The 17,356-nt window shown below is 57.2% G+C and overlaps 1 protein-coding gene across 16 annotated transcripts in view; it reads left to right on the top strand.

Annotated features, from left to right (window-relative positions):
• The window catches only part of SIPA1L3 (signal induced proliferation associated 1 like 3), a 237,412-nt gene extending 221,487 nt beyond the window's left edge, over positions 1–15,925 (top strand). For 9 of the 16 annotated variants that reach the window (XM_022586228.2, XM_089902922.1, XM_089902919.1 and 6 more), the window contains 6 exons: positions 1,378–1,543; positions 2,407–2,650; positions 7,325–7,468; positions 10,450–10,585; positions 12,321–12,402; positions 13,688–15,925. In XM_022586228.2, coding sequence (XP_022441936.2) covers positions 1,378–1,543; positions 2,407–2,650; positions 7,325–7,468; positions 10,450–10,585; positions 12,321–12,402; positions 13,688–13,831 — 916 coding nt within the window. In that variant the 3' untranslated portion in view covers positions 13,832–15,925. Of the gene's footprint in view, positions 1–1,377; positions 1,544–2,406; positions 2,651–7,324; positions 7,469–10,449; positions 10,586–12,320; positions 12,403–12,716 lie in introns of all 16 variants that reach the window. The other 7 variants (XM_022586227.2, XM_022586226.2, XM_089902926.1 and 4 more) reach the window with 7 other exon arrangements.
• Positions 15,926–17,356: the final 1,431 nt, after the last annotated feature.

Below are 17,356 nucleotides of genomic sequence, written 5' to 3'. Positions count from 1 at the left end.
TCCCAAAGGCTGGGCCGGAATCAGAAGGCAAGAGGAGATCTCAGGGGAGGTCCCAGGAGTGGAGGACACAGAGCCCCCAGGAGCCAGCCTTGGCCAGGAGAGGGCCAGGGAGCCGGGGATGACGGCCTGCGGAGCCAGCGGAGGGGATGGGAGCAGCAGGAGAGGACTGTGTGCAGCTCGGGGTGCCGGGCAGCCTCAGGTAGACAGTTATAAGAGCAGCTCTCATTTCCCCATTGTCTGTTCTGTGAGGTGCTGGCCAAGCGCTTTGCAGCAAACCCCAAAATGCTGTGAGGTCAGCGTGTTTTCCAGATGAGCAAACCAAGGATCAGAGAGGTGGTGTGACTTGCCCAGGGTCCCACAGCAGGAACAGGTGCAGATACCTCATGTCTAGATCCTCCCAGCCACCCCGTGATGTGTGAGCTGTCTTACCCCACGTGGTGGATGAGGAAACCAAAGTTAGGGAGATCTGGTGCCAGGCCCTGGAACACTCAGCCCAGGGGTCTGCTGCCTTTGGCCCTGCACTTGCCCAAAGGGACTGGTCCCTTTGGGGGATTCTCCCTCTGTGGGACCCCATCCCTCTTCTGTGATTGGAACCCCTGGTCCAGGCCACCTCAGTCTCCCACCTGAACAACTGCCTCCCTTCTTCACTGTCTCCCTGCTTCCATGAGGGTCACTTTTCTGTCTGAGACCCTTCTAAAATGCACATCAGGACCTAGCACTCACCACATCAGAGGCTCCCTAGATGCAACCCCAAGTCCCCTCTGTGGCTCATGAGTTCCAGCACATCTGCCCCAGCGCCTCCCAGGCCTCACCTCCTCCCCCTCAGCTACTCATCCCCGCCGCTCCGCAAGCTCACCGAGCCTGTTCCCACCTCACAGCCCAACACTTGCTGTTCCCTCTGCCCTGTGTCCTCTTCTACATACCAGGTGGATTCCTGCCTTCCTCTCCAAGTTTCTGCTCCGATGTCATCCCCTCAGAAAAGCCAGCCTCCATCCCCAGCGATCCCTATCCATTTACCCAGCTTTATTTCTCTTCAGAATACCTCTCTCTACCTCACATTATGGGGTCTCTGTCTTTGTTCATTTATTCATTGTCAGTCTCTCTGACTGGAGTCAGCTTCACGTTCACCGCTGTATCCCCCCCTCCCCCCGCCGAGAACACGCATGGCACAGGGTAGGTTCCCAGGCAACATCTGTGGGATGAGCGAGTAGAGAGAATAAACCAAGTCTCTCCTCTGTCCCACTTTCACCAGATGTTGTGGAGAAGCTGCGGTCACTCGCCCAGTGGCGGCCAGCCTTCCCAGGTCAGGACAACCTTGAGAAGCAGCTTGAGCCTCCCGAGACCCCTCTGACCTTGACCATGACCCCCTCATTACAGGCAGGTGGACAGCAACACCAAAAACGTCTTTGGGCAGCCACGGTTGAGGGCCTCCCTCCGAGACCTCCGCTCTCCCCGGAAGAACTACAAGTCCACCATCGAGGACGACCTGAAGAAACTCATCATCATGGACAACCTGGCACCCGAGCAGGAGAGAGACGCCAGAGTACGTAGAGGCTGCCCTGCCCCTGCCCCCCTACACACACACACAATCAGACAGGCTGGTGGGGGGAGGAGGACTGCCTCTGCCTGCCCACCGCCTCTGCCCGCGGCACCTGCCGGCCTGTTTGGGTGTGTGGCTCCGCAGCCAGGAGTCAGGACGTCGAGCTGGTCAGGGGCAGGATCACAGCGTGAGCCAGCCTGGCAGGCTTGCAGGGGATTTATCTCCACCGTAGCTCACGCGACTGGACCGGGATGCTCTTACTGGCTCTCACGTCCTTCTCGTGGAGCCCAGGGTGGAAGCAACCCCCACCCCCCCACCCCCGGACCACAGGACCAGGAGTGCAGGAGCGGGGCCCAGGGGGCATTTAGGCTTTTGTGACCCAGGGGTGGGGGGGCCAAAACAGCAGGCGTCCTCAGTCCCTTCACACATGCCCTGCTTCTTTTCCCTCTTGTCCCTGCCTCCCTCTTGTTGGCTGCGAGCTCTCTTGTGGGGACCTGGGTGGCAGCAGTCTCTCCAGGGTTCCCTCCCACCAGCCTGAGCTCTGGGGGAAGCCAGCACTCTGTCCCGCGTGGTCCCCACCAATGACTGTCTCTCAAGCTCCAGCTCGGGTCACCCTGCCTTCCCTGACCTCACCTGGAGCTGGAGGGTGGGGTCGGCCCTCCAGAATAAGGTGGGCTGCAGAGGGGGTAGGAGGGATCCCCAGGAGAAAATTGGAGTACGTTGACCAAAAAGGGAGCAGAAATGGTTGGTGGTTGGGTAAAGACCGCAGACGTCCAGGACGGGAAGAAGCCCCTGAGGACGGCGACCCTGGCTGGGCCTGGCCGTGACCACGCCTGGCGTCCCGCCTCCCATCCCTGTCTTGGCAGCAGTCGCCACAGAAGAGCCTGCAGCGGACGCTGTCGGACGAGAGCCTGTGCAGCGGGCGTCGGGAGCCCAGCTTTGCCAACCCTGCCGGCCTGGAGCCGGGCCTGCCCAGCGACGTGCTCTTCACCAGCACCTGCGCCTTCCCCTCCAGCACGCTGCCCGCCCGCCGCCAGCACCAGCACGCCCACCCGCCCGGCGGCCCCAGCACCACCCCTGCCACCGGCAACGGCTTCCCGGAGAAGAAATGTGAGCCCGGGCACCCAGGAGCTGGTTGGGGGTGAGGGGGTGGGAAGCAGGGGGCACGAGCACGCAGATCACCTAGAGATCAAAGGCTGGGGGTCATCAGTGTCACAGTCAGCTGACGGAGGGAACCGAAGTGCACAGGAGCTTCAGGGGGCCCTGATGATTGAGCACCGGGTGTCACCCACAGAACAAGGGGTTGTTGGCCAAGCATCAGGGGTCTCCTGGGGGTCACCTAGGAATGGGGGCACCCAAGGACTGGGGTCATCTGAGACCAGAGAGAGGGTGTTAGTCTCTCTAGGTGTCTCCAGACTGGAGAGCTCATCACTAGGGTCCTGACCCCGCTTCCCCAGCCCCGTGTTCCAGCACCAAGCAGATCGCCTCATGAATATTTATTTACGTAAGTGACGTCCCCCAGGCCTGCCAGCTCTGGAAGGGAAGGGGTTACAGGGGTGTGACCAGCATCAGCAAATAATTACTGAAGGGGGCGCTGTGCACACGGCCTCCATCAAAAAGCTGTGCGCTGGCTGGGGTTGGCCGTACCTTCAGCCCACCCTGTAATCCCTTATCCACAGCCCCAAAGGCTCTGAAACTGAAAGGCCAAGCAGAAGTTTGGGCCAAGCTCACTGGGCAGCAGTGCTCGACCTGAATGGATGTGAGGCTGTTTATGGTCCTCCTTCACCCCACTTGGTGTGAACGATCAGTTGCTTCGTTGAGGAGCGCTAGTGTGTTGAATAGGGGTACTGCCGACCTTTCTGGGTGTGTCTGTATATATAGCGCATCATACTTTATCAAATCCCAACGAATCTTGACTTCAGAGATGTGTCCACCCCAAGGGTTTCAGCTGAGGACCTGTGCCCCTGTAGCATCTAGATGGAACCCTTTTGTACATTGCAGGGGATGGGTTGGAGGAGGCTCTGGGACTTTTTTGAGGGGTTCTATCTCCCCCCTTAAAATTCTTCCATGGCTCCCCATTAACCTAGTATCTGGGTCCATGCTCCTTGCCTGGTGTTTTGCCCCATGAGGGGAGCCCCACCTCAGTCCCTCCACTTCACAGTACCCTCCCTTAGATCCTTCTGTCCCCCACTCTTCTCGCCTCAGGGCATTCCACGTGGCTGGTCCCTCTGTTGGCCACGCTCTTCCCCTAACCCTGTTCTCGATAACTAACTCCTGCTTCTCCTTCAGGGCTTTGCTCAGTTACTGCTCTGGAGGCCTCCCTTAAGCTCCAGCCTGCGTCATCCCTCCCGTCTTAAACTCCAGAGCACCCGGCCTGCCCCTCCGTTGCCTTCGTTCCACGGATGTTTCTTGAGCACCTGCTCTGGGCCGGGCTCTGCTCTAGGCACGAGGCACACAGCGGGAGCGCGTCAGAGCAGCCCTGCCCTTGTGGGGCTGAGCTTCTTGGCAGTTCCTCTTGCAGCTTCACTCTGTGTCTCCTTCATTTGCATCTTACCTATACTGCCCTGTCCGTGCTGCAGGCAGGGCCCAGCACATAGTAGGCATTTGACACATCATGAGGAGAAGGCAAGAGGGGCCAGGGCAGGGGTAATGTGCACAAAGATCACAGACCCACACAGGGCAGACAGAATGCCCCTGAGTAGCTCTGCTTCATCCTTTCAGTCTCACCTAAGATGCCACTGCCAGGACTTTCCTGGCAGTCCAGTGGTTAAGACTTTGCCTTCTAGTGCAAGGGGTGCGGGTTCGATCCCTGGTCGGGGAGCTAAGATCCCACATGCCTTTGGGCCAAAAAAAAAATAAAATAAAACAGAGGCAATACTGTGACAAATTTAACAAAGACTTTAAAAATGGTCTGCATCAGAGACTTCCCTGGTAGCGCAGTGATTAAGAATCCACCTGCCAGTGCAGGGGACACGGGTTCAACCCCTGGTCCAGGAAGATCCCACATGCCGCGGAGCAACTAAGCCTGTGCATCACAACTACTGAGTCTGCACTCTAGAGCCCGCGAGCCACAACTACTGAGCCTGCGTGCCATAACTCCTGAAGCCCGTGTGCCTAGAGCCTGTGCTCCACAACGAGAAGCCACCGCAATGAGAAGCCCGTGCACAACGAACGGTAGCCCCCGCTCACCGCAACTAGAGAACGCCCACATGCAGCAACAAAGACCCAACACAGCCAAAAATAAATTAATTAATTAATTTTAAAAAAAATGGCCCACATCAAAAAAAAAAAAAAAAGATGCTGCTGCCTCCAGGAAATCCTCCTTCCCCAGCCAGGCTGCCAGGCTGAGTCAGACGCCTCCTCTGGGGCCCCCACAGCCCCCTGGCTTGCTCCCATCCCATCCTGCTCACTCTGCCTTATGTTTTCCCATCACAGCCCCACTCACTCCGGGCTGTCACTGTGTGGGAATGAGTCTGTCTCCCCTGTTGGACTGGGGGCTCCCTAAGAGCCGGGTCCAGGTTGTCTGGGTCCGTACGGGGACCACAGCCCAGGGCCCTCTGTCTCATGAAGCACACACATATACCTCTCTTTGCCCGTCTGACTCCCCTGTCCCCCTGAACCACAGAGAGTCCCATCTGGCCTCAGTGTGGCCGGGGGCCCTGGGCCTGTCCACCTCTCCATGCCTGCTCGAGAGCCCTTCCCAAGCCACGTCGGGGCTGAGGAGATGCCGTCAGCCAAGGCCTGGGCTTCACGGATGAAGGGCTCTCCATGCCAAGGAGCCTCTCACAACAGCGCCCGCTGATAGCTTGCTTGGCTGTGGCAGCTGCTCCCGCAACCCTCACCCGCTCGGTAGTGAGATGCTTGGAGGCTGGAGATGGAGAGCATGGAGGTCAAGGGCTCGGCATCCTTCCTGCCCTCATTCATTCCCCTGAGCTTTCATTCACTGGGCAACACTTACTAGCACCACACGTCCTGAGAGCTGGATGGCCTAAGTTTGTAGCCCAGGTCCTGAAGTTACAGCGGTAACCTCTCTGTGCCTGTAAAAACGGGGGCAAAAACAGTGCCCACTTCACTGGGTTAATCCGAGAATCCAACAAGTTCCTCATGGAAAACACTAAGCTCAATGCCTGATACTCAGTAATCGCTGAAAAAAAAACAGTAGCTGTTTACGTATTTTTCTGTTAGTGTGCTGTCACCAGGAGCGAGCGTTCTAATCTGTCATCAGTCAGGTTTGTGCCTCTGGACTAGAGAGCAGGGTTAAAATAGGATATTAACAGGGCCCCTCTGAACACCAGAGCCGTGTGGGGTTGGGCTTAGAGCAGGGTCAGTGTCAGACCCCACGTGTCACACCCAAGTGCCACCACTGGCGAGCGTGAGTCTGCATGCAAGGGAGCTTCCCGCTCTGAGTGTAGGCTGCCCCCTCTGCCTCACAGGGTCATAGCAGCACCTCCCTCCCGGCTAATTGGAGGTGGGACTGTGAGATGATCCCTGTAACACCCAGCATGGTGCCCGCAGAGAGGACACGCTCCTTGGGGACATGGCTTTTCCTGCCTGAGTCACCTCCTGGCCTCTATGCTTCACTGTCATCCTCTCTCCCCTTCCCTTTAGGGGCTGTGAGGCCTCGGTGAGCTGAGGCCGGGGGCCTAAGCCCAGCACAGGGGACTCGCTCTATCTCTGCAGCAAATGCAGCTGTTGGTGCGGTGCTTGTGCCATCTGTCACTTCCAACAACCTGAGACTCTTTCTCTACCCAACGTGTCATACCTGAACCGACCAGGTCTCCCCACGGTGACCCTGCCACGTCTAAACATCATCCATACACTGAAGCGCCCCACATTGTATCTGCAGCCTGGCACTCGCTCCTCCACTCCAAAACTCACGTGGCCAGCGCCCCACGAGTGTCTGAGGCATCTCATACGCCCCCAGAAACTAACTTTCGATCCCACCCCCAGCCTTCCCCGTCTCGGTGCCAGCTGCAAGATCTTGAAGTCATCCTGGACCCTTCTCTGCCTCACGCCCACATCTACTCTCAGGAAATACTATTGACTCCACCTATAAAATAGACCCAGGGTCCGTCCACTTGTCCCTGCAGCCCCACCTGGTCCTGTCCGCCCTCATCTCACTCCCTGGACCATCGCAGGGGCCTCCCCACTGCCTCCCTGCTCCCCGCTCCCCCCGCCTACCGCCTGTCCCCCACACGAAGCCAGAGGGACCCTCTGGACACCTGTGACAGGTCACACCCCTCCCTGCTCAGGGCCCACCTGTGGCTCCATGTCACCCAGGCAAAGAGAGAAAGTTCTCATCATGGCCCACAGGGCCTCACACAGTCCAGCACTGTCACCTGTGACTTCACCTCCCACAGCTCTCTGCCTCTCCTTCTGTCCCAGCCACGCGGGCCCCCTCAATGTCTCTGAAACCTCGAGGCATGTTCCTGCCTCAGGGCTTTTTCAGCTGCCCAGAATGCTCTCCCCCCAGGTGCCCCCGCCCCGCCCCCCCCTTCCTTCAGAGCTTTGTGCAAAGGCCATCTTCTCAGCGAGGCCTCCCCCAGCACCCTAAAATCGTACCTACGTAAACACCCAACGCTCCTACCCCCTTACCCTGCTGGGTGTTTTCCCTGGCATTTATCATCTAATAAATATAATGTACTGGTTTAATTTATACGTTAACAGGTATAACAGTTACATAATGTTACATAATTGTATATGAAGTGTAACATAATGTGTTAATTTCTTTGTTTCTCACACGTTGTCACTCACCCACCTCCCCTCTCCGCTGTCCCCACCCAGCCACCATCTCAGCCTCCGAGCTCTCACTGGCCGATGGGCGGGACCGGCCCCTGCGGCGCCTGGACCCAGGGATGATGCCGCTGCCCGACACGGCTGCTGGCCTTGAGTGGTCCAGCCTCGTAAATGCAGCCAAGGCATACGAAGGTAGGCACCTTCCACCCAGGCCCGCCAGATCCCTACTCCCTTCTCTCTTCTGGAAGGATCCACGGAGGGTCTTGGGGCTTTGAAGGGGGACACACTCGGGTTCCAGAATGAGGGGGAGCAGGGTTCACATCCCGCCCTGTTCCTTGGTCACGGTGCAGTCCTGGGCAAATGTCTTCATCTGTCTGATTCCCCCAGTTACCTTGTCTACAAAACTGGGATGAGACTGCACCCACTGCCTGGAGCCGCGGGGAGGAGTCTGTGTAAAACGTGTCGGGCACAGAACACGCTCTCAGCAGACAGTACTTTCTGTTATTATTACAGGGTGCAGAATTGTCATAATCCAAATTGTACTTAGACATACTTTGGCTGCAAATGGCAGAAAATCCAAATTAACAATGACTTAAACAAGATTTTATGCAGCAAAAATTCCTGGGGTGGGCAGTCTGGGACTGGTATGGCACTTCCACAAACGCATTACAGCTCAAGCCCCTTCTGCGCCTGCTCCGCCATTCCTGGGGTGCCTCACCCTCACAGTCAGGCCACTAGAGCTCTGGCCATGATGTCCAGCTCTGACCAGCAGGGGAGACATCCCCTCCCTTTGAGGACGTTTCCCAAAGCCTTATACTCCTCCTACACTTGCTTCCCATTGGTCAGAGTGTCACGGCCACACCTTGTTCCAGGGCCAGGGCAAGCTGGGGTGTGAGGCCACGCGCGAGGCTGAAATTTGTGATGTGTTATTACCGAGAAGGGGAAGGAAAAACCATGAGGGACAGCTGGTAGTCTCTGCCACTTCTCTCCCGTGCGACTTTGGGCAAGCGGCTTTACCTTTCTAAGCCTCAGTTCCCTCATCTGTGAAACCCTGACAGACAAGAACATATTCTTCTGGCTCATTTTTCATCTTTTAGGCCACAGCTTTGCTGTCCCTCCTCCAGGAAGCCTTCCCTGATATCCCTTAGTCTGGATCAGGCACCTCCTCTGGGCTCCTATAGCCCTGACCCCTCTGCCTGTGCCCTTGCTTTCTAATGATGGCAAGACCCGGGGCTGTCTCAGTCACCACTGGGTGCCCAGCATGGGTCTGGCACAGAGCAGGATCTGTTAAACCAGACCTATACGATACACATCCTTCTTATTTCCACGTGTGAGCCAGCCCGCATCTGACAGGTGGCCCTGGAGGAAGCTCCTCCCTCTTTGCTTCCATTCATTGCTTCCATCCTGTCCTGCAGCCTCTCCCCAAGCCACGGGATGAAGGCACTCAGGCCTCTGGGGTGGGGAGGGCATGGTAGGAGGGAGAGCAATGGAGAATACAGGGCCCGGCCTCAGGGATACCCCAGCTTCACACTCCAGAACCACTGGGGAGTGGCTGTCAGGCAGTGGCCCAGCGCTGCTGTCCAGAGGCCTGATGAGCTCGGGGGTGGGGGGCACTTCCTGAAGGAGGTAACTCTGCAGCCACAGTGACATTACGGAGCATCTCCTCAGCCGGCACGTTATCACTTTACAAACATCATCTCTTCTGCGCTTCAGTCTGAGGGATGTATTAGTATCCCATTTACAGGTGAGGCGACTGAGGCTCGGCTGCCACCATCACCGGGCCAGATTGTACACTTTTCAGCGTGCGCAGTTGGTTGTATGTTGGTTAAACCACAATAAGCTGTTTTGAAAACGTAAAGGAGAAGAGTGATCGGGGGATAAAAAAACCAAAGAGAGTGCAGGGGAGGGAACTAGAGTATGTTGAAAAGTGTTGAAACTGGCGATGGGTTCATGAGGACCCGTGATGCTCTTTTCTCTGCTTTGGGGCCTGTTTGAAACTGTTTATAGAAAAGTATTTTCGAAGAGAAGAAATATTGTATCCAAGACAGAAAACCACAGCTATAAAGGATGTTATTTAGAGAATTGGAGAAATTTCAAGATGACTATCTATTAGACAGTAATACCATATAAATGTTAAATTTCCTGAGTACGATGTTGTTTCATGATTATATAGGAGCATGTCTTTACTTTTTGGAGATGGGTAGTGAAGTACACAGAGATGAAGTACCAGGATGTCGGCAATTTACTCTCAAATGGTTAGGGAATAAAACACACACACACACACACACACACACAGAAAGTAAGTGTGGCAAACCGTTAACAGTGGATGGGTCTTGGGGAAGGGTATTTGGGTTTTCACTGTGCTGTTCTTTGAGCACAGAGATATAAAGAGCACAGAGATGTAAAGGAGCCCGCCTTTGCCAGGTAGCGGTGCCCTCTCCCCACGGGGCGACACGCAGCCCCACCTCTGGTTGTTCACTCCCTGCACATTCCATTGTCTGGCTGTCCTAGGGCTCACTCAGCCAGCCGCTTTTTGGATGCATCAGGACTGTCACCAGTTCTTGCCATTATAGAAGGATCACCTAATGGTCCCATCGGAAAATGCAGGTGCTCGGGCCTCTCCCCCAGAGCCAGTCATGTGTCTGGGGTGGGACCCGGGAATCTTTGCTTTAACAGGCAGCCCCCTGAGATTTTTTTCTCTCTTCCGTATACCTGATATTCTCTGTTTCGCTTTCCTTTTTGCTTTTGAAGTTTTACATTCTCAGAACTAGGATGATGAATCCCCACATCCTCACCACCCGGCGTCAACCCCATCCACTTCTGGCCACTTTTCCCCCTACCATTTATTTATTGACGATACCAGGTCACTTCTGCCCAATTTGGGTGGTCACTTCCCCACACCGCAACTTAATTTCTTTCTCTGTCCCTTGTATTTTGTATAAGCTGGTCATCGGGTCTGGAGGCTTGCTCAGAATCAGGACGGGTTATTGTTGTTTGTGTCCTGATTTGGTTTGGTATTTTGGCAAGAATCCATCCTACGTGCCTGTGTGATCTCACCGGGGTGTGATTGGCAGTGTCCTGGAGTTTCCAGGGAGGGCTTGGTCACTGGGGGAGGGGGTGGGGTGAGGAGGAGCCGGGAGCCCTGCCGACCACCGCCCCCCTCTGCCCGGCAGTGCAAAGAGCCGTCTCGCTCTTCTCTCTCAACGACCCAGCTCTGAGCCCGGACATCCCGCCAGCGCACAGTCCTGTCCACAGCCACCTGAGCCTGGAGAGGGGGCCCCCGACCCCCAGGACTACCCCTACCATGAGGTGAGGTTCCTTCCCCCACGCTGGGTGAGAGGCCGCCGGGCAGGTCACCCCACCACCCCCTTGGCAGTAGCTGCAGGAGCAACCGCCCCTCTCACCTGACAGACTTTGGACTAACCCACGTGCGGGGGCCCAGCAGGGACCAAGTCGGGGTCAGCCCTGTGATCAGCACTCAGGATTGTTTCACTGCCAACTTGCAAAATCGCTAAGTAGTGTCCCCCAGTCTCCCCCCCGCCCCCGGGCCTCTCGTCTGCCCCCTCTGTCTGCCCGCTCCCGGCCTTCAGCCTCCAGTCTGTCTGCTCCCGGGTCTCCTCCTCTGCAGGTTCCTAAATTACGCGTGTGTTCCCCTGACATTTACCTCTCACTCTTCCCCGGCAGGCCCCGTGCTGGGCTGTCTGGGGACACAGCGGTGATGGAGGCCCAAGCCCTGCCCTCACGAGGCTTCCGGGGGAGGAAGGAGGACGGGGAGGCGGGCATCTCACATGTGGCATCTCACATGTAGTGCAGCAGATTCATCCGCGCCAGCTTGGCAGAAAATAGAACTACAAAGCGGGAGCGAGGATGGAAATGGCATGTTTGCACGTCCGTGGGTTTCAGTAGTGCATCTCGCACTCACCTGCACACCTCACCGTGCAGGGCTCCGTATACAGCAGTCGTGCACTGTACTTTATGGGCAGTTGAAGCGATTTTCGAGGGTGGTTTTGACTGTCCTTGTTTTTTGCTTCACACAGTGGCTTTAGAACTCAACCTCCACCAAAGATTGGCCCCACTCTAATAGCAGAGCTGGGTGGGCACAGATGGGGCACCGCGGCAGGGGTAGGAGCAGGGTGGGTGTGGAAATGGCGGGACCTCTGGGCACGCTCCCGGACGCCTTTCGCCCTGAACTGATGACCTCCCTCCACCTGCCTCCTGTCTCCCCTTGTGGCTGCAGCTCCCCAAGATGCAGCACCAGCAGGGAGGAAAGGGTGGGAGAGGCGGGAGGGCCGAGTCCTCTCCCCTACTTGGGCAGAGACACACACCCCCATCTCCCTCTCGTCTGCTGCAGCCCATGCGCCTCCCCTACCCCGGCATCCCTACCGGGTGTGTGCGTTCCCACAGCTCCCAGTGGAGCCTTCTCGGCTGCCTGCCCTCCTCTGCAGGGGCCAGGCGGGTCCAGCCCGGGGGAATCTGCACAGAGGGGGAGCCACAGGCTGGGGTCCTGTGTGCAGAGCCCCCACCTGAGCCTGGGTTTCCCCTCTGTCCAGTGGGGAAACCACCGTCTGCCCTGTTAGGTGAAACCTCACACAGTACAGGGTGGGCTCTCAGTAGCGGGGGGCTGTTATTGTCCGTATCGTTACTGGTCCTGTCCATCAGTCAGGCTCTCCCATCCGTTTGCCCACTTACATGTCCCATGTGCCGGAGCGATGCTCGGGCCTGCCGGGGGCTCGGTGGATGGGCGTGGGGGGTGTTCTTTGTACTGTGCCACCTGAGGTGGTCATACGTGGGGGAGTTTCTCCCAAAAGCACACGCGTGGTCCATCCTCTGGAGGAATGCACACACAGCAGGCCTGGTGCTCCCACGACCCACATCCACATCCACAGACGTGCCCTCGCCAGGTGGAGCGTGGCCTTCTCCAGGCATCCCTTGGGACTCCAGCAAGAAAAGGACTCCCCAGAGCCTCAGGGACAAGAGGGAGCCTGTATCCCGGGCTCCTCCCAGCTGTGGGCCAAGAGCCTGACCCTGCCCCCTGTCCTTCCAGTGAGGAGCCACCCCTGGACCTGACAGGCAAGGTGTACCAACTGGAGGTGATGCTGAAACAGCTGCACACGGACCTTCAGAAGGTAAGGCTGCCAGGCGGCCGCTTCACGTGGCACGCACCTCCCCATTGCACTTCCAGGCCCGCCCGGAGGGTGGCGGGGGACAGCGAGGCTGAGGCACCCGTCCCCACCCACACCCCATCTATTCTAGGGGAGGCCACCCAGCTTTGAATGTAGTCATGAGTGAAGAGTAAAAAGTGACAGTAGGGAACGCTGGTAAAGCACACAGAGAAACCCTCATACCCTCTTGGCGGGAGAGTAAATTGGCCCAGCCGTTTTGGAGGGCAGTCGGACAATATTTGTCAAAACTGTAATTGCGTACCTTGTCGACCCAGCAGTTTCACTGTGGGAACTTGTCCAACAGAATTTCAAGCACGGGCACGAAGAGACCCATGAGCAAGGATGTTCGCTGCTGCACCGCTGGCGATAAGAAATTGGAGCCAGTGCAGCTGTCTGTCGACAGGAGAATGGTTACATAAATGACAGGACACCCGTGCAGCGGGACGGTCTGCAGCCGGTTAAAGTAGTCACAGAAATCTATGTATTTACTAACATACAAAAGAAGTCCAGTAACTCAAGCAGAAAATTAAGCAAGTTGCAAGGCCGTTTCCTAGAACATCATCATACTTAAAAAACGTTTAAGAGCTGTGGGTCAGAGGGATATCTAGAAGGCGACATTCGAGATTGTTCCTTGTACTTATCTCCAGGGTGTGGAAGAGTGAGGGGAAATAAGAGTGGAAGAGACTTTCACTTGTCGTTTTATATGTGTTTGGGTAAAAAGCCAAAAGGTGGCCGAGTCGAACGTGGGAGTCTCAAGCACAGGGGTCATAGGGGCCCAGGTTCACATCCCACCCGACCACTTAATGCTGTGTGACCTTGCACAAGTCACTGCCTGAGCATCTTACACTGTCCTGGAAGGGCAGCCCTGCATCCACATCCCAGCCCCCTACTTGCTGTGTGAGGTCTGGTCTCCTCTTCCAGGAAAATGGGGGTAACAACAGTCCCCAGCCCTTGGGTGGCTGTGAGTGTGGAATGAGGTGCTCCTAATTACAGTGATGTTTGTCAGTTACTGCACGTCAGGCTGTGTTCTAAGAGCTCAACATATGTGACCTCAGGGAGACCTCTCAACTGCCCCTTTTAGAGCGGAGGAAACTGGGGCCGAAACTTGCCCGAGGTTGCTCAGCTGTTGAGAAGCAGAGCTGGGATTTGAACCCTGGCAGCCTGGCTCTAAACCACGGCCTAGCGGGGCTCGCAGGCCCCGGGGAGCCATTCAAGGTGCGCCCGCTGATGCCAGCCCCCGCCCCCGCAGGAGAAGCAAGACAAGGCGGTGCTGCAGTCGGAGGTGGCCAGCCTGAGGCAGAACAACCAGCGGTTGCAGGAGGAGTCCCAGGCCGCCAGCGAGCAGCTACGCAAGTTCGCCGAGATCTTCTGCAGGGAAAAGAAGGAACTCTGAGGTGGAGAGGCTGCCACCTGCCCCCCTCCGCCTGGGCAGACCGGGGGCTCCTGCTGTCCTCTCCTTCAGCCCGGCTTCTGGTTGCAGGTGTGACCGAGCTATGCAGCCAGGGCCCCACCGCCCTCCCGTGGACACGGACACTCGGGGTGGCAGTGGGACCTGAGGGAGGCCTCACGGGGCTGTGAGCTGGGGTCCACTCCTGGCCCTCGAGCCCCAGAGGGCGACGTGGTCTCCCTCCGAGCCGCCATCTGAGGTTCCTGGGGGCTGGGCCACGCCCACACTGCCCCCAGGGTCCCATCCTGCCATCCACATCCAGCCTCTTCCTAGGACCAAGCCACTGGAAGCTGTAGGAAGGGGGTGGAGGGCAGGAGTGAGTCTCCAAACCCCACAGCTCCAGGAATCCCCGAACCGGGTTTCTTCACCACGTACAGCAGCGTCTGGGCTTATGGGGCCAAGACCCCTGCCTGAGAAATCACAGCGGGAAACCATCCCGCTCTCCCCTCACGCCCGGAGAGGTGCGGGCCGGCGTGGAAGTGGGCCAGGGCTCTTGGTCCCTGGTGCACTGGCTCCAGAAAGCATGGACATTGCCCCCTCCCTACCCTATCCTCCAAAAAGCAACCAGGAGCACTTTCTTAGAGTTTCATTTATTGTCTTGGGAGGTCCCAGGGTGGAGCGAGGAAACCCCAGCATCCAGAGTTAACTTCTTTGAGGGGGAAGGTATTTGCACGCTCGGGACCATTTCTCCAGCCTTTGTCTACCAGTCCCTTGACTGCCAGAGGCCACGGCACCTGGGCCCCCTCCGCCTGCGAGCTGCTGACCCGGCCAGGCCCAGCGGCGGAACCGGCACAGCCCACCCCTCCTTCTCCCCAGCTCCGTCAGCCCCGGCCCCTCCCGGGCACCAGGAGGGGCTCCACGGAGCCGTCAGGTCCGGGCCGGAGGGAGGCAGCCTCCCTCTCCTCTCCGCTTTTGTTTCCCTTTGCAAAGCCCCTCGGCCCATCTCGTAGGCCCCGCAGTAGCAGCAGCAACGTCGGACACCGTCACTGTGCTCCCCGGGGAGCGCCTTGCTGTGCTAACCCCACAAGACGCTGGTTCTCTCGAGGCAATAAGGGGCAGCTGGCCAGGCAGCCAGGCCGGTGTGGTACTACGCTGTTCACCCAGGAAACAGTTTCTTTTTTTCCTTTAAAAACAAACAAAAAATATATATATATATTTATTTTTTCATGTGGAGTTGCGCCAGAACAAGTCTGTACGGCCACAGTCTGTGGATTCCCCCAACCTCAAGCTGAGGATCGAGGCGCGTCCCCCGTGGGCTGGGGACGAAAGCAGGGTGGGCAGGCAGGCCGGGGGGCCCAGCTGAGAGCAGCACGCTCCGGCGGGGGGCCAGCACCGGGCGGTCCAGTCCCGTCCGGAGACCCCGCCGCCTCCTCTCTGGGGCCGGAAACCTCAGGGAAGGAGGCTCTGGGGACCGACCACACAGGACACAGACGTTGAAGGAGCAAGAGAAAAGGACCCTCGTCGTGCCTCCCTGCCATCAACCTCTGGCCCCTCGGCAGCACTGCAGTCGCGCGAGAAAGGCCCTCAGGTCTGCCATCTCCTCTCCCTCACCTGTGGTTTGCGAGGGGCGCCTGCCGGGTCCTCAGCCCTGGCCAGCTACTGTGATGTCTCTGCCCCTCTTCCCGGGTCCCTTTTGGGGAGGGTTCTCCAGGACCACTTACCACCCCACCCTTTCCTCAGACCCTAACCTGGGGCTCACCCCTCCCCCACCCGTTTTTGTTTTTTTAAGTTGTCTCCTCACATCTTCAGATCATTTGAATCATTTTGGGGACCTAATCATGTACATCGACAAGTGTAAATTATGATTTTGGGTTTTGTTGTCTGTTATTTCTAAAGGATCTCTGCAAAGCACATTTAATTTGAGTTTGGTGTTCTATGTGATGGCTGAAGATAGCAGCAGGGGTTTTTTTTTTATGTTGATTTGTTTCATTTGGATTTTTTTATTCTTTATTATCTCCCCCCACCCCTCAGCCCCATCCCCGTCTTGAGATTTTCTGGCATGTTTCTGGAGGTTTTAAAGGAAATAAATGTTTCATAGAAGTGGCTTGTGTGTTCGCTAGCTGAGCAGCTGCCTGGACTCCCTGAGAAGCGGGTGTGATCCAGCGTCAGCCCCCTCCTCCTGTCCCCCTTGTCCCAAACGCCGTCACCCCCCCCCCAATGCACGCACACACCCCTAAGAGCCAGGGAGCACCATTCTCTTTTTCTTGAAACCCAAGTGACAGAAATCCAACACTCAGAATGTAAGAAATTTAGTGAGAGCACGGAGTCCTAACCACTGCACCGCCGGGGAGTTCCCCCGAATGTAAGAAATTCTTAAGTTAAAAAGAGGAAGGTTTTACCTCAGAATTCATATACTGGAGGCCTAAAAGCCAGACCCGGCCCATGGAGTTGTGTTGGTTTTAAAATTAATGGTCAACTTTTTAAAATCTGGAGATCGTACAGAAAGAAAGCTGGATTTCGAGCTTGGTAACTCTGTCCTCTTCAGCAAGACTCGGAACTGAGGGGCCCCTGCCTCCTTGAGCGGGGCTGTCGCCCCAGGCCACACCCTGCCGGGTGCTAGCTCATTGGCACCACACCCGCCCTCGGTGGGGGTAGGCCTCCCTCTGCCAGTCAGCTAGTCGGTGGTTTGGAGTGAAGAGCAGCCCCTGCTTCCAGGCCCCGGGGGCTCGGGGAGAGGTGGAGGTGTCTTGGAAAGATACCGACACAGCCGGGGACCTCAGCCCCGGGCCTAGGGGCTCTCCTAGCTGGGAGCGGTCTTAAACTCCTGGGCCCAGATCTGCAGCTGCCCTGGCGAAACACTTTCGCAGTTTGACCCGGGGATCAGGGTCAAACTTATTTTCCAGACCTCGAAATTTCATGTGAGAATCCCAAGGTCCGGCTTCTGGTGGGAAGTCTAGGTCCAGCTCCACCTGGATCTGAGAAGCAGCCCCTTCTCTTGACAGAGCTGGCCCCACGGCTGGGGCTTTCTGGCCCACCTAGACATTTACCTGTGATGGAGTTTACTGTTTCCGTGCTCAAACCTGATGCTTCTGTAACCTAGACTCTCCCGCACACACACACCCGCCCCCCCCACACACACACAACAAATCTTTTTCCAAAACGGTTATATATCCTTTTTCCAGAGGAGGTGGACCAGCTATTTCCACATCTCCTAAAAATTCTAGAGTGTTCCAGACACTCTCCCTGTCCCCGCCCTCCCTGAGGCCCCATCCTCAACCCATGCTGCCCTCCCCCCTCCAGCACGGAAACGGCGGAACAAGCTGTTCTCACATCCTCTCCTGGCGCCTGTGACACACACCAACTTCCAACACCCCACAACTCGCACACGCCAGCCTGCGCTCTCGCCTGAACTGTGCCCTGCTCATCCCTTCCCCATCTTGCCCCAGTTTTCCACTTCCTCTGCCTGTCCCCCTCTCGCGGGCCCGGGCGCCCTCCTCGACCCTCCCCCAGTCTCCTCTGCCTCCCACCCCG

Source organism: Delphinapterus leucas, chromosome 20 (genome assembly GCF_059928025.1).
Source record: "Delphinapterus leucas isolate spDelLeu-1000000601 "Yukka" chromosome 20, BTC_Dleu_Yukka2, whole genome shotgun sequence".
In the NCBI taxonomy this organism is placed as follows: domain Eukaryota; kingdom Metazoa; phylum Chordata; class Mammalia; order Artiodactyla; family Monodontidae; genus Delphinapterus; species Delphinapterus leucas.
This window is presented reverse-complemented; position numbering and strand designations above follow the sequence as displayed.